This window comes from Pygocentrus nattereri, chromosome 14 (assembly GCF_015220715.1).
Source record: "Pygocentrus nattereri isolate fPygNat1 chromosome 14, fPygNat1.pri, whole genome shotgun sequence".
Classification (NCBI taxonomy): domain Eukaryota; kingdom Metazoa; phylum Chordata; class Actinopteri; order Characiformes; family Serrasalmidae; genus Pygocentrus; species Pygocentrus nattereri.
Window position 1 is genome coordinate 29,990,398 of NC_051224.1, and position 25,031 is coordinate 30,015,428.

The 25,031-nt window shown below is 39.5% G+C and overlaps 1 protein-coding gene across 5 annotated transcripts in view; it reads right to left on the reverse strand.

Moving 5' to 3' along the window:
* Window positions 1–25,031, reverse strand: part of slc2a9l2 (solute carrier family 2 member 9, like 2) — a 321,644-nt gene that overhangs the window by 243,889 nt on the left and 52,724 nt on the right. For 4 of the 5 annotated variants that reach the window (XM_017705365.2, XM_017705366.2, XM_037544988.1 and 1 more), the window contains exon 4: window positions 17,521–17,681. The exons of the other annotated variant lie outside the window; for it this stretch is intronic. In XM_017705365.2, the coding sequence (XP_017560854.1) occupies window positions 17,521–17,681 (161 nt within the window). The remainder of the gene's footprint in view (window positions 1–17,520; window positions 17,682–25,031) is intronic. 5 annotated transcript variants of the gene reach the window in all.

Genomic DNA, 25,031 nt, shown 5'->3' on the forward strand with positions numbered 1-25,031 from the left:
TTTAGGTCCATAAATAAATTGATAAGCTCTTTTATCTGGAAGAAATCCCTACCTAGAATAGCTCTAAAAACTTTAACCAAATCCAAAGCAAAAGGGGGATTGGGACTCCCGGATTTACAGTTATACTATTGGGCTGCTCAGGTGAAGGGTTTGATTGGCTGGTTACAGAACCGTGGATCTGCTCATTGGACAGATATTGAGGGAGAACTTTGTTTTCCTACCCCTCTGGATTCCCTACCATTCATTACTAATATAAATGTATTACATTCAGTGCCAAGAACATTTGTAATTTATAATATTTTGCAGGCTTGGCAAGATGTAAAGAAGTTCTGTGGTTCTTTTGGCAAAATATCTTTGTTAGCTCCAATATCCTCCAATCCAGATTTGCCGCCCTCAGTCGGTAAGTCCCTATTCACTAACTGGAAAGAATATGGTATATACAAGTTTCAGAACTTATTTAGTGACAGCTCCCTTAAATCTTTTTCAGATTTAAAATTGGAGTTTAAAATTCCGAAACAGGATTTTTATAAATACCTACAAATTCGGAACTTAATTACTACACTGAAGAGGAATGGGCGTCTGTCTTTTGGGCTGTCCGGTTTGGAGGAGATTTTGGAAAGTTCCACGCCATTGAAAGGAAAAATTTCCCTACTCTATAGTACCTTGTTAGACAACCACAGTTCCTCTTTGATGTCACTGAGGAGTGTGTGGCAGAAAGATTTGGGATGTGTTCTCAGTGATGAACAATGGGATACTATCTGTCAGAATGTCTTTATCTCATTGTATAGCAACAAAATAATTGAACAGAACTATAAATTCTTACATAGGATGTACCTCACCCCAGTTCGTTTAAACAAAATATACCCTAACTCATCCTCCAGATGTCACCGCTGTAAAATGTGCTTAGGGTCATTTATTCATGTTTTTTGGTTTTGTGGGGCATTAGAACATTTTTGGCTTAATATCTTGGCTTAATATCACACATAGCAAAGAAGTGCATCTTGCTCAATTGGAATCAACAAAGGCCTCCAACACTCAGTCTGTTCAAAAAAACTATGAATGAAACATTGCAATTGGAACAACTTACTTACTGCTTGAAAGATAAAGGAGACATTTTTCAGAAAATATGGGAACCACTTATGGACCTCTGACTGTTTTATGTAGCCGGCACCGTCTGTTGTGATTGGGTAGTTACAGGATATGTATTGTGACCATTATTTATTTATTTTATATGTATGTGTATCTATTATTATTATTGTTATTATTATTTTCTCTTTTTTTTAAATTCTATTTTATTTGATGGGGTTTTTGTTATGAAAAAATATAAATATGATAAATAAAGAATTATAAAAAGATACATTATGAGCATTCCTTTAACTTCAGCAAAAAAAAATAAAATAAAAATCAGCTTTGGCCTCTTTTACTTTTTTATTTTTATTTAAAAGCTGTAGGTTTTGGATAAAAAAAGCTTTTTTATTAAGGATCATTGGAATATCCCCACAACAACAAAATATTAATATTTTCATACATTCATGTTTGTAATATTTGTGATTTTAGTACAGTCGTCAGCTGTACTAATGTTAAAGTGATCAAAACTTGAAGAGCATTTTTTTCTTTTAGCAAAAAATCAAACCACCTTGAGATCCACAGTATTTCATGTCCATGTTACCATCTTGGATGTAAATATGTCTCAGTATGTGCTAATATAATAGAATAGGCTAAAAATAACACAGACTTGGGCCCAAATCCATTTCTTTTTTACCCCTACCCCTTGTTTTTGAGTGTCACCCTAACCCCTCGGAACTGAGTTACAAGGGGTGGTGGTTGAAATCTTGCCCTATGAAATGGGACAACTGTCAAATTATATTAAAAAATTTCTAAATAAAAAAAACATTGTTTCTACAGCGGGAAACTTTTCCACAAAAGTAAAATAGTTTCTTGCAAAATATCTTTCAACTATCTACTTTTTACAAGGCTGAAGTCAGATTCTCATTCACCAGCTTCTTGTTTGAGTTTTATTGTTCCACCTTAAATGTTGTCTGAGGCGCCTGCATGTAACTGCTGCACCATTCAAGGTGCAACGAGACATTTCGAATAAGAAGCTGGCGAACGAGAAGTTCAGCTTCACGACTTCTTAGTGTTTCAGGGTTTCATGTTGCAGATTAAATGTATCAGGGAACCAGTTGAGTGCTTATAAATGCAAATGAGTCCATTCATCTCAAAATAGGGGATTATTTTATTTTTATTTAAATATCTAATTCTGCTGTGGAGCTGCAAAAGGACAATAAAAGAGTTGCATGTTGCCAACCCCTGTTCTACTATAACTTCTATAAAATAGTCACTGAGAAATGTTTTCATTCCGTATTACAGTATTCAGTGTAGTGTTCCTGATATTCTAATGTAGGAATTATTGACTAGGCACTATTCTGTTCCCTGTAACTGTGTTCTATGTAGTGGTAATGATTTTAACACAGAGGGAATAGTGATTAAGTGACCATTTGCAACAGCAAATGTGCTTCTAGATAAGCCTGCACCTTTACACCCACCCAATCCCCATGCCACTCTCATTCAGCACAGCGTTCCCACTTGGCCATCCTCCAGCTCTCTCCAGACTGGAGCAGACCACATTTGGCTGATTAACCGATTTGGAACAAGAGAATACAGAATGCTTGCAGAGAACTCTGCCAGGGTCAGTGGGTCTGATTACAAGCGGAGGAAACTCATTTTCTCAGCCACAGAGGGAAGTGTTTAACTAAATGCTCGATTTGGGCACTCAGAGAGATATAATTACTGAAGCAGAGAGTGAGAGAGGAAGAGAGAGACGCAGAGCAAGAGTGATAGAGGGAGGGATAGATGCAAAAGAGAGCAACAGGGAATGATGGAGGAGGAAGAAAAAAAGAGACAAGTAAAGCCTCCCATCTCCTCCATTTCAGCAGGGAAGTGATCCCTCTCATCCACACTCACACACACACAGAACTCAGGGAGCGTGTTTATGAAGCAAAGTGCCCAGGAGAAGCTGGTTTTCCTTGGCTTAATGACTGCAGTTGCCGATTGCCGATCACCGACAGTTCAACAGCTGTTGATCTAATGTCAGCACTGATGTTGATTTAATGTTGAAACAGTGTTTACTCTATGAGCCTGTTTATACCTTGCATTTACATATTTCGTGTCCAGATCATATATGGATACCCATTGTGACCAGAAGAAATGTGACTGTAGTTTTCCCAGAAAAAAAAAACAAAATTTTCCCCATTACAATATGATTTGACAGGCTTGACAGCATTACCACGATGGTCTGCCTCGTTGCCTGCCTGGGCTGCTGCACTGAGTGCACTGCATGTTGGACAGTGCAGTTGATAGCTCACAACCCAACTTGGCTGCAGAGAGGATGATTTGCACTCTAGGCAACCTAAAAAGCCCTGTTTGGAAATACTTCTGAGAACTACTAATAAGCCAGTAGATGGCAAGATTGTAGAACTTCGAGAATATTGTATGTAAGCTTTGTAAGCTACAGTTAGACTACCATTCCAGTACTTGCTAAATCTCAGATTAATTGAACTTAGTTTGACAAAATTCTGATAAATCTGCATGTTAGTCTATGTAACTACAGAGGTAATGACTGATAGGGAGCTAACTACCCTGCTAATGTCAGCCATTTGTTATGAGTAAGCTATGTATCTACATTTCTATGATATCAACTCATCTAAGGTAAAAGTAACTGGACACTGGACCTTTTTGACAGTCCTGATTGCATCACGAAAGAGGTAATTTAGGTATTTTGGTTGAAAAAGTGGTTGTTTTGACAAACACTTGATATTTAGCTGGCTCTTTGTAGTCACTGCCTTAATGAAAAGCTTGTATGGATTCCTGCATGTTATGTCGCTAGTTAACGGTAGTTTCTATAAAAGTGGCATTGCATGTTAAGACTTCATTAAGTGATGTTTTAAACATTCAATATTTCGACCTGAGAATGGAGCACACACATTTTAAGAAGACACAAAACAAAAAACCTGGGGCTCCAACAGTAAAATTTGGCCATTTCCATTCCTCGTAATCATTAACTCAAAAGAGCTGCCCAACAGTTATTCAATATTTCAAGCACAGTTTGCTTCCAGGGGCTCACATCTCATACAATGTCTGTGCATGTTATGCAGCTGCCAGAACATATCTGATTTAGCACACTAATAAACTGGTGACATGTCATAACTTCTGATTCTTGAACTGATTACAATTGACAAGTCTTTTATAATTGCTTTGTATGGATATAAATGACAATACAAGCAAATTATCGCTGGGGGGACAGGTTTCCAGCAACCCTGTGGAAACCTGGTGACGTGGTAAAGAAAAAAAGATCAATCATGTTTCCCAGGAAAAAGGGCATTCTATTTGTTAACTATTCTATTCTATTTCTATAAAAGAGGCCATTCTATTTGTTAACCATTAGGTGAAGAGAAGTTTGTAGACATGTGAAACATGAGACATGTGAAGGCATGCATAAAATCTAATTGATGTAGTGTGCTGGGGAGCTGAATTCAACACCTACAGTGTTGAGCAAAACTCATACATCATTGATAAGACATCATCATTTCCAGTCAAAAGTAAGTATAATATCTAAACTGTCAGTATCTAATTTGTCCACTCTTTACTTTTGTGCACCCTATCACTACTTTAACTACTCCATCTTTTGAATCTTAAAACCAGTGAATTACAGCAGCATCCTCCCGACAAAAGCTGTTCCCAAAGGAGTCACTGACATTATGTTCGCCTTCAAAGAGACGCTAAAATTCACACAAGCAACTGCTGAAATACACCTCAACTGCCTTGCAAATCTTTTTTTCTTATTTGCATCTGCAATGTCTAAATGAAATATTTCTGATAAGATTAGGTATAAGATAATCCACTTGCATAAGGAATGCAACAGTCAAAGGAAACTAACTGTGTGGTATTAGTGAAAGGTGGATGGGTTTAGTAACGACAGCAACTTAGGCATGAAGTGTCCATGTGACCATGTGAAGTTACAGACTGGATTGCCGAGTACTGAGGTGCATAAAAGTCGCCAAAACACTCTGCTGGCTTAATAACTGCAGAGTTCCAAAGCTGGTCTGGCATTAACATCAGCACAAAAATTGTGCACCAAGAGTTTCAATGCATGGGTTTACTGCATGGAAGCCTTCCATTACAAAGCACAATGCCAAGCATCAGATGCAGTGGTGTAAAGCGCACTGGACTCTGGAGCAGTGGAAATGCAGTCTGTGGAGTGACAAATCATGTTTCTCTATCTGGCAGTCTGATGGATGAGTCTGTATTTGGCAAATGCCAGGAGATAGTTACCTGCCTAAAGTTGGGTGAAGGAGGGTAATGCTATGGGTTTTTTTTCTGGGGTTGGCCTAGGCCCCTTAGTTTCAGTGAAGGGAAATCTAAATCCTTTAGCATACAAAGACATTTTGGACAATTGTATGCTTCCATTTGTGAGAACAGTTGGAGGAAGGCCATTTTATTCCAGCAGGACCATACCCCAGTGCACAAAGCAAGGTCCAGAAAGGCATGGCTGGGTGAGTTTGGTGTAGAACTTTCTGGCCTTGACCTCAACCCACCTTTAGAACACCTTTAGAATTAACTAAAAAGGAGATTGCGAGCCATCTCATCCAACATCAATGTCTTGCCTAACAAATACTCTTCTGGAAGAACAGGCAAAAATTCCCACAGACATACTTCAAATTCTTGTAGAAAGCTTCCCAGAAGAGTGGAAGCTGCTTTAGCCCCATATTAATACCTATGGATTTAGAATGGCATGTCATGAAAGCTCCTGTAGGTGTAATGTCTAGGTGTCCCAATACTTTTGTCCATATAGTGTAGCCCTCTGTTGGAAAATGTTTCATTTCTTTCATATAGTTCTATGAAAGTGGAAATTCCTTAACATCTAATTTGTTTGTCTTCTAAGAGAGATTACATCCTCAGTGTCCTCGGGGTAGAAGAAAAGCCTCTTACCCTATCCATTACAGAATGATCTAGTATGTTGCGTATTTATATCAGAGAACATCCCTGGATACTCTGTTCGTATCTTGTGATTCTACATGACTGTTACATGACAGACTGTTATAAAAAAGAAACCTGATAAATCCAGCCCAGCTTTGGGGTGACTGAAGCCTATATAATCTGAGACATTCAGAGAAAGAGACATCTAAACAAGATCACTGCAATAAACCCAACTGTCCTAAACCAAGAATGATGTATGTCTGCTTCATTCTCAACAACTTTTAAGCCCATAAAGGATTCAGGCCTTCATAATATCCAAAGTTGTTTATTACATTATGAGTAAAAAATGGGAAGCTAACTACCTGGCTGAATTGGTATGTGTGTGATTAGCTAGCTTAATTAGCTTAGTGCTCAGTGGATAGCTCACTAAGTACATTCTTTAGCCTATGTAGACAGCCGCATAGGTTATGAAGGACTTCTGCCACATTCGAATTCCATTTTGGCTTCTAAAGATAAGTGCATAGAGTGTATATGAGAGATGGGCCAGTCCTGTGACACCGTGGCTTCTTTCATCACTTCTTTCATCCTTTGTATGCAGCCAATGATTGAAAAAGTAATCAGTATGTGTTTGATATGTAGAACAGCTGATAAAGGTGTGCACATCCATGTGAGATGGCCAGGCTTTGTTTGCGTCTCTGTGTGTTTGAGTGTGTGTGTTTGTGTAGAGAGTTTTTGCAGTTCAAATGGAAGAACAATGCATGCAGTGAAAAGGGAGTCTGTGTTCCCCAAATTATTGTTCTCTGTCCACAGCACACAAGGGAAAAGTAATTTTAACAAATAGTCTCACCACACCTGGGGCTCTGCACCCCATACAGCCCTGCTTTCCTGAATAGGCAGCTGTTGGTAATCCCAAATCATGTGGCAAATTCATGCAGATAATAATAGTCCTTCCTTGCATGAAATGTTTCTCTACCATCAGTACATTATATGACCATATAGTAGCATGTGTCTTAACACAATAGTCAAAATGTAAATGGTCTATTTTTGTGATGGAGATGTCTTAGTACAGTGTTGGGCCACCACAAGCCACAAGAACACCTTCAATTCACCTTGTTATAAATTCTCTAAATCTTTGGAACTTTGCTGGATCTGGTGACTGTGAAAGCCATATCATGTGATTTCCATCATTTTCATACTCATCAAACCATTGGATGACTCTTTGCGTCTTGTGGACAGAGGCACCCAATAATCAACCCTCTTTCAAATCACTTAGATCTTTTTTTCCCATCCAAAATCAAGGTCAACTGGACACTTTTAGCATTTTATACATGCCACTGAGCATTGTAACATGTTCACTGCTTAACTGCATAATAGTATATACCTTTCTGGAAGCATCTGCACTTGTTATTTTTCTCCACTCATTTATTCACAATATCTGTATAATTGTCACCTGTCTGAATATATCAGATCAAAAGGGTCATGAATGAAGGTACATAGATATTATAAAGAAGCAGTACATCCTGCAAGATACTGTGCTTTCTTTATGATAAATGACATTTCCACTATTAATCTGTTTTCCCGACTGAATGATTGCCTGACTGATGTGTCTCCATCTTTATTTCCATTATATGAAACCATTACATTAATTTCTAGGAGCATTCGAATGATAGATTGCAGTCTGACGACTAAATGTGAAAGTATAGATTGGAAAGAAGAGAAAAATCAGGCTGTGGGTCTGGGCAACTCCTACTTTTGCACTTCAATGTGAGAGCCACAAACACTCTAAAGTAAAAAGTAGTTGCTCCCAAATTGTTATTTGGTTTGCAACTCTTTATTACTGTTGTATGCCTGGTGATACTCAAATGTGGAGTTGGTGATCTTTAAGATCATGAGAGGATGCAGAGGGAACTGCACTTGTTCTAACAAGTATACTGAGAATTGATATGTGTGGTTGCATAGGAATGGATAAAAATCAATGTCATCCCTTTCAAAATGGTGGAAACAATATGTTACAACTATAACAGGACTGGGAAGCTGATTAGCTCAAGGGGTAAGAGAGAGAACACAACAGAACCATCAGAGAAACCACAGCAACCAAAAAAGGATCAACAAGAAGTGAATGCAAAGGAAGCTGAACCCTTAAAGTCAAATGGGACATAATTGGAAAATGGGCAGGGTAAAAAAGGAAATGTTTGGAATGAAGTAAAAAGAGGGTTGGAATGAAAAAGAGAGTGGCTGGGATGGAGAAGATTGGGATGGGCTAAAAATGAGAGGTTAGATAGACAAAGGAGAGATGGGATGAAGAAGAAGGAGAGTTTAAACATGAAAAGGGCAAATGGTTGAGATGAAAAGGAAAAGTGCAGAGATAAAAGAAGGGTTAGGTTAAAAGGAAAGGATTGATAGAAAAGAAGAAAGGGGTTGGGATGAAGCTGAAAGGGGGTAGAATGGTAGCCAGTATCATGGGCAATTAGAGTTGAAATGTCAGGAGAACGGGTAAGGAATGGAAAGGAGAGTTTTTGGAAAAAAACAAAGAGGAAGAGTCGGTATGAAAGGGATCTGACCCCACCAGCACCACAGAGGGCCATGGAGAAGGGGCAGAGGAGGATGCTAAACACCATATTTCCACTAAGAGCTGCAAGGAGAGGACAGAGAGGGGCCTCGAGCCCATTAGCACTGCAGGGGGTGGCCAGAGAGAGTCTGGCAGCACTATAATGGGCCACAGAGAGCAGTTAAAAGGAAGCCCCATGGAAATGTCACTGGGTGGTTGGAAAATAAAAGGGTTTGGACTGGAAAGGGAAAACAATTTTGGAGAAAAAGGGAAAATATTTGGGACGGAAGGGGAAAAGTTATCACAGTGGAAGGAAAGAAAGAGAGAGAGAGAGAGAGAGAGAGAGAGAGAGAGAGAGACAAGATATACCACTGGGTGCAAAGGTTGACTCAAAGGAACGCCAAGAAATAAAGACAACATGGTGAAAGAGAAGACAATGGAGAGAGGAAGACCAACGTTATCATTTCGTTCTCAGTAAGCGCAGCTCAGAGTCAGTCCAGTCCAGGCATGGGGAAGCAAAGTGTGGGTAGCTACAATAGAAGTCAGATATTGAGATAGAATAGAAGTACCAGAAAAGTTCCATGACCCTGTTCCATTGATGGACAGAGTAGAAGATGGTCGATATTGTCCATAGCAACAAATGGGCTACAGTCAGTAAATGTCAACCTACAAAAAAGTGCATTTATACTCTAAATGTACATGATAAAATGGATAATAAATGTAGGTACCAGATACCTAATAAACTGGCAACTCAGTGTGTAAGAGGTAAGGCATAGCTTCTCTTTTAAAATTCAGCTATTTCATAACTCTGTATTGGATGTGACATTTTCTGGAGTCTATCTTTTCATGATAATTAATGGTATATTTACTTTTCTTGTCTATTTGAATGGTTTTGTTCCATAGAGTATGATATACCCCTTTCCAGGTCCATGGTTCCATTCCTCACACCTATAACTCAAGAATAATTCAGCCTTAGGATATAATAAGTTGGATTTTAAGGGTTCTACAGTGTCTTTAAATGGGCACTAAGCCATTAAATAAGGCACAGACAGCCAGTACACACTTAAAAACAACAGAAGCACTGAAAATGTCCAACACAGTTCCGCTTATATGCTTGTTACTTATTTCTGTAGAATACAAAGCATTTCTCTCCACACCCCCACTGACATCTGGTCTCCTCACACATCTCCATTTACTCTTCTTATGAGCCCAAGGTGGCTCTAACTGAGCCAACAGACAGTTTCTCCCCTGAGCACTGCAGTTTACATGCAGCTAATTGAGTCACTACAGCACCGAATCGTGCTCCTATCTGCTGTGAGACTGAGAGAGGTGGAAATGAGACTCACACTCCCCAGTGTGCATAGCACACACACACACACACACACACACAGAGAGAACCCCTGAGGGACCACGGAACTCTCCCATTCATTACAAGATCCTGTTATCCAATATGAGAGAGACAACGAGATAGAGAGACATGAAGTGCTGACATAGGAAGGTTAAGTATCAGTGTATATGTATTTGTTTCTGTATTTGAGATGGACATGTACGTGTGTGTGTAAAAGATGGATATGCTGAGGTTTCATGAGGTTCCTCATTAGCATGTACATGGTCCACTCGTTGTCCACTGAATCAGGTATACCTACCATGAACTTCTACAATTAAAGACTATAGCTTTTCAGTCCACTCTATATCCCTACACTGTCAGTACACCTTACAGAAAAGTTAGAAATGTGAAGTGTGCAAAAACCACATGTTTACAAGTAATGACAAATTTTCACATGTGAATGTGCTTTTTAAAGCAGTATTTTACTGTAAAATAGCAGCTTCAAAACCATTTGGATGTTACACTGACTTTTAATAGGGAGAATGATGTCTCTGTCATTGCCACTACAGGCTTGGAACTCCTGCGATAGCACTATGTAACTTTGGAGGAGCTGGCAAGAAATCTCTCGCCAGAACTGCATAACTGATAAAGGAGAGCTAATATATTATAAAGAAACAGATGGTCTACAGTCCATACTTTGTAGTGAGTGCACCAGTGTGGTAGGTGGACATGAAGAAATGCACAATAAGCGCAGATATAAGGCAGATATTTGTAATAAAGTGGCCAGTGGATGTAAACTGCATATGGCACCATATCACACCGACAACTATAGGTCTTTAGCCAGCTATAAGAAGCTAGCTTGATATTTCTAGCATGGACATAATGACTGAGGCTCCCAAAAGACTGAAGAAGACGTTGTCTGTGGAAGCGAGGAAGAGAAAAAAGAAAGTGACAGAGCAAGAGACTGGACAAGAGTAAATCTCAGACTGGTTTTTACGTGTTGGAGAGAGCTAAAAGAGATAAAAAGATGTGAGACAACAAAAATCTGACAGCAGAGTGTGCATCCTTGCCAATGTTATTTATGGAAGAGTGCAATGTGGGCTGCAACCTTGTCTGTGTAATCCTTGTCTCATGGAGTTTTGTAGTTTCTCCAGATGCCAAAACTCATCTAACTTCCTTCCAATTTCAGGCTAGCATGCAAATAAAGGGGGAGTCCGGTAACACTTTCTATGAATGTCACCTTTGTAAGCATCTATGAACACACTCATAAAAAGGTATAATGTATTCATAAGGCATCATAAACATGGCTTTAAATGTTTATGAAAATGCAGTACATGTTATAACCATGCTTATTATGCATTATGAATTGTTAACATAATGCATTATAAATACTGTTCATAACAAACTATAAAAGCTCATTAGTTGTATTTGTCTAAGTAAAGTGAAGCACACTGAACTATAGCCTCCTCTACTTTTTAGAGTGAGGCTTCAAGTTGAAGTATTTACTGAAACACAAAAACATACATAATAAAACACATTACAGTATTTAAATGCCAGACTTTAAACTAGTGCTGCCATCAGTGTTTTACCCAATGTTTGAAAGTCAATGTACACCACTGTTAGCTTGACAATAACTTAACACAGGAAATCCAATAGAATGCAAGCAGAAATTAGCATTACTGTATTGTAGTGATGTTACAAGGTGAAGGTTTCAAGGTTTCTAGCGCTTGATGTTAAAACCAGTGAGGGAACAAATTACAATGACTGCACTCTTTTTCGCCTCTCCCTCACCAGGCCTTCATTCCACAGTGACTTCACACTCAGTGAAGGGGAGTGGGAGGGGGAGGGGCTCATGGATACTTGGTTTGCTGTGATGTAATGTAACATTTAAAGTGAGAGCGCTAGGTAAGAAAGGTGCATTGTAGCAATAATTCTAGGCTACTGATAAGGATAAAGGAGAGCTAATATATTATAAAGAAACAGATGGTCTACAGTCCATACTTTGTAGTGAGTGCACCGGTGTGGTAGGTGGACATGAACTAATGAACAATGAGCGTAGATATAAGGCAGATGTTTCTAATAAAGTGGCCAGTGGATGTAAAGCTAAATTAAAATCACACTAACAAGTTCTGGAGACGTCTAGACTGTGCGTTTTATGTGATGTTGTTACTTTATTGAGAGAGAAAGCTGAGAACATGTGTCTGAAGCCTTAGGGATTTCATCACAAGAATGCCACAGCGCACAAGTGCAACCCTTACAGTGGCTTTGTGCGCTGCTTTGATGTGTTCGCTGCTTGTTAGATCTCGTCTAACTTGATTAAAGAAAACTTCCATTTTGCTGTCACTTGTTACACGCTATCTGCTTTTGTTCTGAAAGATCCAGCAATCTTGTGTTTGAAATACATGCAACTGAGATAAATGTGTGTGAGGACTAAAAACCGGCAACAGATGGAACCTGTAGCTGATATACAGGAGCCAAACACAAAACATGGTCCACTTTTAGATAGAACTATGGAGGCTTCTTCTTCTAAGGGGGAGAGGAAAGTGGAGGGAATGAAGCGTGAAAGAGAGCAGGACATCCGCCCTAATGGTCTCTTCATGTAGCTCTGTTTCAGAAAGCAGAAAAAAGCAATACTCCCACCTCCCTGCGTAAGAATCAATACAAACACTACACACACACACACACATACACACACATCATGTAATTCTTAGCATACAGTACTGTGCAAATATCAGAACCCACCTTATGTCACGATTGGCCCCTCCCAGTCCTGTACATGTGTTTTGGTTTAGCCCATGTGCATTTGTTTTGATCCAGCCCCCTTGTTTATTGACTCCACCCCTGATTGTCTCCACCTGTTTCCTGCATGTCCCTCATTTACCCTGCGTATTTAAGCCCTATGTTTGCCCCTTGTGTTTGCTGGTCTTTGGTGTTTGAACTGTTGTTTGCTGGATGTACTGGTCTATGTACTGTTGTTTGTTCTGTTTGATTCTGGTTACTGTCATGTATGTCCCCCGATCAGTCCGTGTTGGCTCTATGACCCTGGATTGTTTGGACTATGACCCTGGATTTGCCCATAACAAACGTCGCTTATCTCCGCATATGCGTCCGCTCCCCGTTACAGAAAGACCAGCCACCAAAGGACGCAGTGGATAAGAAACACACTGGCATGTGGCTGTTCCGTTGTTCCTCCAGCTGTTTCCATGCAGCCCGAGTTACCCGCATCCCAACGACGCCAATCCAGTGAGAGCAAATCCCCTGGCGCTGAGGGGACACGAGTGTCTCGTTGGTCCTGTACGAAGGTGAAGGACCATCCTGTCTTCAATTTGGACATCAAGACCTCAGGTAAGCGCCTTGGGCCCGCCCGGATTGAGCAACGCTGCAGGGAGGAGCGACCTGCAGCGCAAGTCGACGTGAGACGAAAGGAGCATACAGATAACCCCTACTTTGGTACTCGGTTCGTTTTCAAGCACCACTTCCTATAGCTTGAGTGAACCTTGGGAACGGCCGAGAGGGTCTCATTTCTGTGTGTTCCTCCACACAGATTAGCGGCACGCCGTGCCTCCGGACCCGCAGCCAGTCGCTGTGCCTCCGGACCCGCAGCCAGTTGCCGTGCCTCCGTACTCACCGCCAGTGAGAGCTGTGTCCATATACTCGGCATTAAGTCAAGGCATGTTAGCGTTGGACTCCAGCAGGGTTGTGCCTTGTCTCCACTCTTGTTCGTGATATTCATGGACAGAGTGTCAGGGCATAGCTGGGATCAGGAGGGCATTATATGTGGAGGCCGGAGGGTGGCGTCCCTGCTATTTGAAGATGATGTTCTTTTGGCAGAATCACATGGATGTCTCCAGCGCTCGCTGGAGCGGTTTGCAGCTGAGTGTGAAGCGGTTGGTATGCGGATCAGCACCTCCAAGTCTGAGGCCATGGTATTGGCCCAAAAAAGGATGGCATGGAGGAGTTTAAGTATCTTGGGGTCTTGTTCACGAGTGACCGGAAGAGGGATCATGAGATCAGCTATAGGCTGGGACAGATGGCAGCAGTAATGTGGTCACTGTACCGGACTGTAGTGGTGAAAAGGGAGTTGAGCCAAGAGGCAAAGCTCTCTGTTTACCGGTCAATCTACATCCCAACCCTCACCTATGGTCACGAGCTGTGGGTAATGACCTAAAGAACAAGATCGTGAATACAAGTGGCGGAAATGAGCTTTCGAGCTTCACACTACACACTATGTGATAGAGTGAGGAGCTCTGTCATCCGGGAGGAGCTCAGAGTAGAGTTTCTACTCCTCCACATTGAGAGGAGCCAGCTGAGGTGGTTCAGGTATCTGATCCGGATGTCCCCCGGACGCCTCCCGGTGGGGGTGTTCCAGGCATGGCCTACCGGGACAAGACCCCAGGGTTGTCCTAGGACCCACTGGAGGGATTATATCTCCAAGTTGGCCTGGGAGCAGCTTGGGATCCCTGGGAATGAGCTGGATGAAGTTGCGGGGGACAGGGTCATCTGGGATTCTCTGCTCTCCCAACTGCTGCCGCGACTATATCTGGACTAGCAGTCAACGATGATGATGATGATGATGATGATGATGATGATGATTTTCTACTGTTTTAAATACATTTTTGTTAGTAATGTTTCATTTTATATATATATATATATATATATATATATATATATATATATATATATATATATATATATATATACTATTATTATTAAATTGACTTGTATTATTTGATATGTTCTTACACTTTACACTTTTTCCTGTATCAACATTGCAAATGAAGGTCACCCTCAATGTTCCCCCAGTTTATATAAAGGTTAATTGATTGATTGAGTAATAGAAACCAATATACAGAAGTGCCGCAAAAACTAAATAAAAGGTTTATAATATACTGAAAAACATGGGTAGACACACTAAATACTGAAATCTATATTTTTGTCTGTATTTAGTGTGTCCATTCTTTCCCTTTATTAGAACTCCCATTCTTTTTAGGAGACTTGCTTTTAGTTTTACAAAGAAATCGGTTGGGATATTTTTCCACATTTATCCAAAGTTCAGTCTCAGAACTCGTTTGCATTTTCAGCTTCTTATGATCCAAATAATCTCAAACAAATTCAGTGACTGGATGGTCTGGACTATGGGGTGGTCAGTCCATTATTCTGAGAACACCAGCAGCTTCTTTGTTTGCTTTGTAAATGTTCTTTCCCTTTCTCCATTAGGTCTTCTTGAAAGTTATACCTCTTTTCAGTCTTCTCATAGTGGAAGGATGGACAGAAACACCTGTGGGTTTTTTCAGATCTGAAGTAAGAGTGGAGCTTGATTTTCCCTTCTCTCTCAAAGAGCAAAGCTTTAAGAGCTGTTTATCTGATGGCGACAGTTCCATTTACTCTGTAACTGTTAATCGTTTCACTTTTGGAAACTCCTGGTTTTTTTTTCTTTCTTTTGACTTTCCACTTCTCTGTGCAACTGGATTATTTTATATTTTGTCTCTTCAGAAATATCTGTTTAAAAGGCAGGCATATACTTAATGATCATTAATACTGTTGGGGGAAAAATCGATTCTTAGATGCATCGAGATGCGGACGTGAACGATTCTGATACGATTCACAAATTTTAAAAAGCGATTTTCTAAATACTTCATTTATAATGTAATGTTGATGGAACACAAAAAAGTTGGAAACTGGAAGTGCAGCGCCCAGACAGTCTATGACGGCACATAATAAAAACACAAGAAATCCAACCGGCACCCTTTGCATTAAAAGCTAGGTGTCCGGTGTAATACCTGCCTTCGCCACCAGCAGTCAGCCTCTCCTGAATACTGACATACTTCCTAGTTACACCTGGACCCCTCTCACCTGCAGCTCATTTACCTACCAATTTAAGGACCTTCAGCAACACTGGCTCACAAGTATTGCCAGTTTATTCTGCATACCAAGCCTTGTTTCTTGACTGTTTGGATTACCTTGACCCTTTTCTGAACTCTTGGACTCTGCTTTTTGATCTCCCCTTGGTGCTTTTGTTGTTTTGTGAACTTTTCTGTTTTTTGGACTTTTGGACTCTGATTTGGTTTTTGGCTCTGATTCTGGTTTTTGTGTGTTTGAGTAAGCGGGTATCATGGATTACAATCCAGCCTGTTCTTTACACTAGGCTAGGTCAGGAGTCACAACCCAAATGTTAAGAAGAGACATTTTGTCCTTTCAACAAAAATCAAACTACTTTGGGAATCACAACATTTCATGTCCAATATGCCTCAGTATGTGATAATGTCCTAGTATAGGTTAAAAAATCTAAGCCAATATGCGGATTTACTTTGCACTGTTTTAAGCTTTAACTATAGCCGCTTTCCTTCCATCTCTGCCAGACACCTTTCTTCAAAAGTTGAACAGTTTCTTGTAAAATGTCTCTCTTCATCTTCACAAAGTTTTAGGGTTTGACAGTCTTTTATAGCAGATGAGTGACAGCCAGTGTCTCCTGTGCTCCAAACAAGAGCACTGAATAAGAGTCCTCCAGTTCACTTGCCAAAATACTTCCATTTGTTTTATTAATAAAGGATATTGGAAGTAAATAAATACTTTACTTTAAAAGTACCAAGTCCTCACACAGTGAGAAAAAAGAAATTCTGTATAGAAAAAAAAGATGCATCAAAATGCATCAGTAATCATTTTAGAATAGCATTGCCACCTCGAAATCGTAGTTGAATCGTGAGGTGCCTAGAGATTCCCACCCCTAATCATTAAATAATGCAAGGTATTCTCCATAGACCAAACACTCTGCACTCACAGGCATGAACAAAGAAAACACGTACACATACAAGCACAGACACATGTTCATGAAAGAAATCAATACAACCCACAAGCCAGCATTATCAACACTAACTAATCTACTGCAGTGGGCAACACTGATAGTACGTGTATGATTGTGTAAACATAGTCAAAGATTAATGCACAATGACAGTCACACTTGTATGTGTGCATCAGGTGCCCACAGGATGAATGGACCATAACTGCGTGTGCTTGTGTACCACAGAGAGAGAAGAACATCCATTAGTAGGAACCTGCCAGCTTGTCTTACTCTGCAGGGACACACTAAAAATATCCTCCATCTCTGAGTCCCCCTCATCTCCACCAACCTCATACCCCACACACACACACTCTCATTCCAAGACTACCATGAGAGTCATAAGAAAGAGGGGGGTGAGGTAAAGAAGAGAAAAACAGAAACTATGCAGAATGAGGGGTAGAGAGAGAGATCGAGATCAAAGGAGTTAAACCCTGTACAGAAGGAGGAGAAAGAGAAAGAGCGGTTGGACAGATCAATAAATAGAGTGAGATGAAGTGAAACTCTGCTAAAAGACAGGGCGAAAGAGAGAGAGTATACAGAGAGAGAGAGAGAGAGAGAGAGAGAGAGAGAGAGAGAGAGAGAAAGTGAAAGCCTGCTGGGAGTGGACAGGTAATTTAAAGGTCCTGTCACACGTCGCAGGAGCAGAACTGAGTCCAGAATCACTAAACCACGGTTCTTATCTGTGTGTGTGTGTGTGTGTGTGTGTGTGTGTGTGAGCACAGCTACCACATACCCTTATAGAACAGGCAGCTTTACTGCAGTGTACATGTGTGTGTTTGTGGCACAGCTGTATGTGTGTGTTAGCTGTATATAGGACAGGTGACTTCTTACCTGCCTAGCACTTTAATGAGATACGAAACCACGAGTGCTCCCACCAGGCCGCCTATTGCAAAGATGGACACTGTAACTGACCAAAGCAGAGTGAGGGTCTCTGCTGCTGCAGGTTCCCCATAACGACTCAGCCACGTCAAGTTATAGAATGCCTTTATATCCTACAGTTTACAGACAGAGAGAAAGACAAATAAATCTCATTATAGAGGACTTTTACATGCTGTAACATACAGACATATTGCATTAAGAAATGTCTTCATATGCTACAACATACAGGCAGATAAACAGACAGACAGACACATCACATAATAAAATGTCTTTATACAGCGCCCTCCACAATTATGGGCACCCCTCGTTTAGATGTGTTCTTAGGTTTCTAATAATCTATTTTTTTTAATAATATAGGATAACAATGCAAAAAAAGAGAAAAATCAATCTTTAATTCAAGTGCATTTATTCAGTGGGAAAAAAAATCACATTAAGAAATGATTGTTTTACATGAAATCATCTGTGCCACAATTATTGGCACCCCTGATGTTAATACTTTGTACAACCCCTTTTGCTGACAAGACAGCACTTAATCTTCTCCTATAACATTTCACAAGATGGGAGAATACAGAGAGAGGGATCTTCAACCATTCCTCTTTGCACAGTCTCTCTAAATCATCCAGAGTCCTGGGTCCTCTCCTATGCACTCTCCTCATCAGCTCACCCCACAGGTTTTCAATTGGGTTGTGGTCTGGGGACTGAGATGGCCATGGGAGGAGCTCGATTTTGTGTCTGGTGAACCATTTTTGTGTAGATTTGGCCACATGTTTAGGGTCATTATCTTGCTGAAAGACCCAGTGATGACCCATCCTCGGCTTTTGGGCAGAGGCTACCAGATTTAGATTTAAAATGTCCTGGTATTTCAAAGAGTTCATGGTAATGCACCCTAACAAGGTTCCTGGGGCCTTTGGAAGAGAAACAGGCCCACAGCATCACCAATCCTCCCCCATACTTCACAGTGGGCATGAGGTGCTTTATGGTATACTCATCTTTTGTGTTACGACAGAACCATTTAGACTGTTTGTTACCAAAAAGCTCTATCTTGGTCTCATCTGACCAAAGCACATGGTCCCAGTTGAAGTCCCAGTACTGCTTAGCGAACTCCAGACATTTACGTTTATGTTTGTAAGTGAGAAAAGGCTTTTTCCATGCATGCCTCCTAAACAGCTTGTTGGCATGTAGATAGCACCTGATGGTTGTTATGGAGAATTTGTGACCCCAAGATGTTACTCTTTGATGCGATTCTCTAACAGTGAGCTTTGGAGACCTTTCTACTTCTCTTCCCGTCCTCCTCACTGTGCGTGGTGGCAAGATAAACTTGTGTCCTCATCCAGGCTTGTTTGCCACTGTTCCAGTTGTTCTAAACTTCATGATTCCTCTGACTGTAGATATGGGCAGGTTCAGGTGAGTGGCTCTTTTCTTGTAGCCATTGCCTGACTTATGAAGATCAACCTTACTTGAATGGTGTGCTCTCTTGTCTTTCCCATGTTGAAGAGAGGATAAGAGAAATAGGCCTCTGTGCCATGTCATATTTATACCCCAGGGAAACAGGAAGTGATTAATTACTAATTAAAGGTTCCTAGATACTCTGATCAACTTTATACACTACATTAGAAATGACAGAAATACTTCAATTACATTTACTTTCTAGGAATTCTTAGGGGTGTCAATAACTGTGGAACAGGTGATTTTATGAAACAATTATTTCTTAGTCAGGGGTTTTTTTTTATTATTCACTTGAGTTAAAGGTTACATTTTTCTATAATTTTCTTTCTTAACGAGGGGTGCCAATAATTGTGGAGGGCGCTGTAGGCTACATACACACGACATACTACTGTTGTTAGAACAAAACCTCATATCTCCGTTTTCACATTTTTCAGTTTTTGATATAATTTGAAAATGCCTGTTGTGTGTGTTCTTGTAGTGCTATGAGGGCCCTAAGTACTCAATATGATAGGACTATATGACATTTTTGCTCAAGTGAAGACCAGTAAAATGACCTCACTTGAGCAAAAATGTCACATTTTAGTTGACATCTAAAAGAGCAGAAAAATAGCCTTTTGGATACTGAGGTTAAGGTTAGGGTTAGGTTTAGGTGTAGTATTATTTAGCTATAGTAACACAAAAATCAATAGAAACCTGGACGTCCTCATATGTATAGCAAGACAAGTGTGTGTGTGTGTGCGTGAGAGCGAGACTGCGTGCAGGAGTAGATCAATAGCGGTGTGATGGATGTTGAGGTGTATGGGCAGCTTTAGGATGAATTATCTGCTTTAAAAGCTAAACCGAACAGCCTCAGCACCAACAACACACATCTCATTTATCACACTCTTACTAAGACTACAGTAATCTTTCTGTATGGCTCATACCCACACACACACACACAGACACACACAGACACACACACACACACACACAAAGTAAAGTGGATTTTTCTGGACTCAAAGTGTCCATGTGACCTTCAGTACTAAAGTAATGTGGTGGTTCTCAGTTGCACGCATACAAACACACCATTTTTTAATGAAACACAACACACACACACACACACACACACACACACACACACACACACACACACACACACACACACACTGCAACAATTTAGAATCACATTGCTTGGACTGAATTTATATATTTATATGCTCTTAGTTACTAATCTTTAAGAGATATATAACATAATCCACTAGCATAAAGGAAATAAAAAGTCAAATGGAAATAAGTTAAAAGACAGGAGTTTCCAAAACAGAAAAAAGAGACTCCTAACAACCATGCATGACCTGGTAGACCACTAAAACTGTCCAAATCAGCTTTCATCTTTGAGAGAGAGGAACAAATCAAGCTCCACTCTTGCTTCAGATCTGAAAAAATACACAGGTGTTTCTGTTCATCCTTTAACCGTGAGAAGACAACTCAACACTATAAGTCTGAGAGAATGTGTAGCTGTCATTGAGATCATTACTGAGTAAAGAAAACAGTTGACACTTGAGCACTAAATCTGGACTTTGGAGATGTGGCACAAGATTTTATGGTGGGGTTTCAATAATTGTCTGGTTTATTTTGTTTTATTATTTTTACAGTTTTTACATATTTCTTATGTTTCTGAATAACCAAATGTGTTACCATGTTGTTTGCTTTTATAATCATGGGAAATCTGGCAGTGGGTTTTATGAATTCGCCCCATTGGGTTTATCCTATACCTCTATAACACACCCTAACTTTGCCTATGTGCATACAAGACATGTGTCTCAGTTTTCAAAACAGCAGCGGGCCTACTGATGGTGTATAATTTGACCAGTTGGTACATACAGTATATACCAACCAGACACCGGATAACATTAATCTGGACTGTCTGGCCCAAATGCATATACCTGGCCACCCTTAACCATTACTAGTTTTTCCTTGTTTAAAAGCAAATTCTAATATTAAGGGTTAAAAGCTGGGTAAAAAGGTGGGTTAAAAGCTAAACACTGTTGTTCAACTTTACATCATCCAGTTGCCACAGAACTGCCCACGCAGTGACAACTGTCTAGAGACCCTATGTGATACTGGAGTCTGGTCTTTGACAAACTGGAGGGTTAGAGTCTGACATCGCCAGGACGTCCTAATATTACAAAAGCAGGTCAAGGGCTCCAACATGCTGAGGTGAGATACCATGTACAGCCAGGCTAAGATCAAAGCTTGCATGATAAACCCCAAACTTAGAGACAGTCATGTGTCCCCCAAGGTATGGGACATCTTTTGGCTCGAGGGGATGAGTTGCCAGCAGACGTTCATACCTTGGGCATGTGCATGGACATGTCCAAGCATGTTCTCCATGAGCCATAGAAATTGTTCCATTAAACTTGCAACCTGTGACCACATGAAGCCAAGCACTTGCTACAGTGGCTTCAACGTGGGCAGAAACTTGAATAGACTGCAGAAGCGGCTGACTGAGGGCACAAATCACATAACACATGCTCTCTCCCTCTCTGTCTCTCTAATTGAGCCATTAGATTGAGAACTGCAGTAGAGCTTGACACTGAACTGGACAGATACCCAGCAGCTTTTAAGGCAAAGATGGACATGACAGTGCAGGGTGATCTACAGCTTTCAAAGGGTTCAGCATCCAGGGAGCTTCACTGATGAATTATAGCCCCAATCCATGACTAACAGAAAGTTCAACACACACACTGTCCTCCATGATTTATTCATGTTGAGCAGTCATAACAGTAACCGCAATACCAAACTCAATCTTTTGGGTTATTCCTCCACACCTATGAAGGAAGCATGATGAATAATAGCTTTTGGACTGCCATCAATTTAGATGGCAAGGTATCTCCTGATATGAGATGATTCACTCAATTCGGGCAAAGCTGTGGAGTCAGATAATCAATACTTCAGCCCTGAGAAAATCAGCTTATATGAAGAGACGGAAAACAAGTGAAAGAAGAAAACAAGAAAACAATTCAATAAGAAGCACTGCTAACACTTTATGGTCTGATTATAAATAATGATTTAATTATTAGCATGCAATTAATAATGCCCTTCAAAGCACATGTATAAGCACTGAAAAAAACATTGTTGTAAAGCAACACTTGACTGTTTTTGAACACTTCCTATTAGTTCTGCATTCATAATAGGGTTCCACAACACATTATAAAAAAATATATATATTTCAGTACATAATATCATATAGAGCTTTCTAAGTGCTCATCATAGGCATTAAGAGAAGTGTGATAATCACATCTAGCTGTTAATAACAGACACACATCAATAAGTTAAGTATTAATTTGTGTCAAGAGTAAACCATTTTGTAAAATAAAATAAAACAAGCAATGTCTCCAATCCTCTTTTTAACGTTTTGAAAGAAGAGCTCAGCGCATGAAGTGAGTAAGGTTTAAGAGGCATTTTGCCCTCTTAACAAAAATGAAACCACCTCATGTCAATTTTTCCGTCTTTGCTATAAATATGCCTCAGTATGTGCCATGTACTAAATGAAAGCAAAAAGCATTGCTCTGCTTTCTGCTTAATCTCAGCTATAGCTGCTGTTCTCACATCCCTGACAGGATACTTTTCCACAAAGTAGAATAGGTGCCAATTGTCTAAATTCACAATGACCAAATGTGCTAGTAAATGATGATATTTTACAAATTGCAGACACTTGGACACTAAAGAGATTATTTGAATGAATTAATAAGAACGAACAGATTCAACTTCTGTTATGGTCTTACATATTCATTAATAAAGATCTTATAAATGTAGCCAGTTCATTGGAAGCTGTTTACAGATCATTTATAGGCAATTAATAACAGAGGTTTCGACAATTGCTAATGAACACTTTGATTTCAGTCTTCATTCATTAGTAAAGACTATTTAATGTATTTCATCATTTGCACACTATTTTAAAGTCATTTGTAAAGAATTTTAAACTCCTCCTTAAACCATCCTACAGGTCATATGGATGATTTTAGGTCAATTCTGCTAAATAAGCTAAATGAACTTGAGCTTGGCTTATATAAAATCTTATGAATGCTTTCTTCAGGTAGCTCATTTGACTTGCATTTTAATACACTCTGCATGCACTACATGTGTTTGCAATTGAATATTACACTTTCAAACACAGTGGTCCATCAATCACGATAGTATGATGAGTTATCACTTGTGCTGATTAACAGGACATGCAAATGTATTCATAACACATAACATGTATGAATATGTAACTAAAATATGATCATTTATTACATCTAGTCACTGTAAATACTTCTTGATCAAGATGCCACAAACATTGAACTGAAAGATTACAACTAACAAATGATTGATTTACAGAAGACCTCATTACACATCACATAAATGCATTCATAGCAAGTTTCTAAGCCTGATTACAAATGGTGCTTCTATTTACAAAGGTATTATTCATTGCTTGAAGGGAACAATGTCTTCAGTTCACTTAAAAGAAGGAAGTTGCAAAAATGACTATATGTTCTGACAAGACAATTAAGAAAATGAACAGGCCTTAAAAAGAGTAAGAATGAAGGAATGGGCTCCTAATGGGTTTATGGAACTTGAGGCAGCAGAATGCCTGAGTCTCTTTACTAATGTTCTTCGAAGAATTCATAGTCTATAGCAAGGGTCACAGCACAGGCAAACCAGGTCAATATCAGACACTCTGTAACTAGAAACTGAGAAAACAAGCTGATATGGTCAAACTAGGAAAGTACTAAAACTTACTAGAAACTAGGCAAGAAGGAAAACTGGAAAGCTAGGAAAAATGGACAGTAAATAGGGATGCTAGTAAATCTCATTTAAACAGTAAATGGCAAATTTGAAGAAAACTCATTTGGATAATGTAGAATACCAAGATTGGAATTACGTGTTCAGACAATTTTATTTTTATTTTTTTATTATTTAATGTAAGCTACTTTCATTTGCTTCAGATGTACTCATATAATATATTTTATCATAAATATGAACAAAAAGTATGTATTCAAAAGTAAAACTTACTAGAAATCTTTAGACAAGATAAACTGAAAAACTGGACACTATATAGGGATACTAGGAATTAGGGCCTGACTAGTATATCCATTGGCAAAGGAACCAGGTGGGATGGATGTGTTGTGTCCCACCTAATATTGGAAACAGTTGCACTTATTCCATGCAAAAAGTATACCACATGGGAGAAACAAATATTTTGAAAGCAAGACACCAAGGGTAGTGCATTTTTATCAGCAAATCAGACAACCTTCCCATTTCATATTATGTTGTGAGTTGGTGATTTGCCTTCCTTTAGCCTATGTTAAGGCTTGTTAAGGTGCCTGTACAAAACTGAATAACTTTTGTCCAAAAAAGAATCAAGCTACCAGCTTCACTGGCCTCAGCTGCTCGTCATCAGAGTGCCTGGTTGGCAGTGAGCTTAGCTTTCACCAGCTTTGAACTTGAGGTTAATAAGAAGAGCACAATGAATAGTAACAACTGCTACTTATAACTATGAAAATGGCTTGTATAACCTCTTGTTATTATAACATACTAAGAGGGTTTGGGTTGGCTAACCTTAATTTAACTACATATAATTGCCAAACAACACTGTGAAACATCAGGTAACATTAGTCTGGCCATGTCCCAAAAATAGATCAATAAAACCATCACAGAATTAAGTTTTTAAAGGGTAGCCTTCTAAAGAATAGTCCCTATTTTGATGGATTTTTCATGGTTAGGTTGGGGTAATGCCAGCTCACTTCAGGACATCTGTCATGTTTAAAACATTTAATTTAGCCATTGTTTTGTTTACCCTAACCATTTACCTTTCTATCTTACGTCAATTTTATGCTTAATTCACATCACTATTAGCTTGGGAATGCACAGCAAACAGTCAACTTCACTACATAAAATCAAATACTTTGTCTCTATTTTTTACGTTCTGAGTTAAACCCATGAGAGAGGACAGTTGTATATTATATGGATGTTTATTTACCAATTGTTGTCAGCTG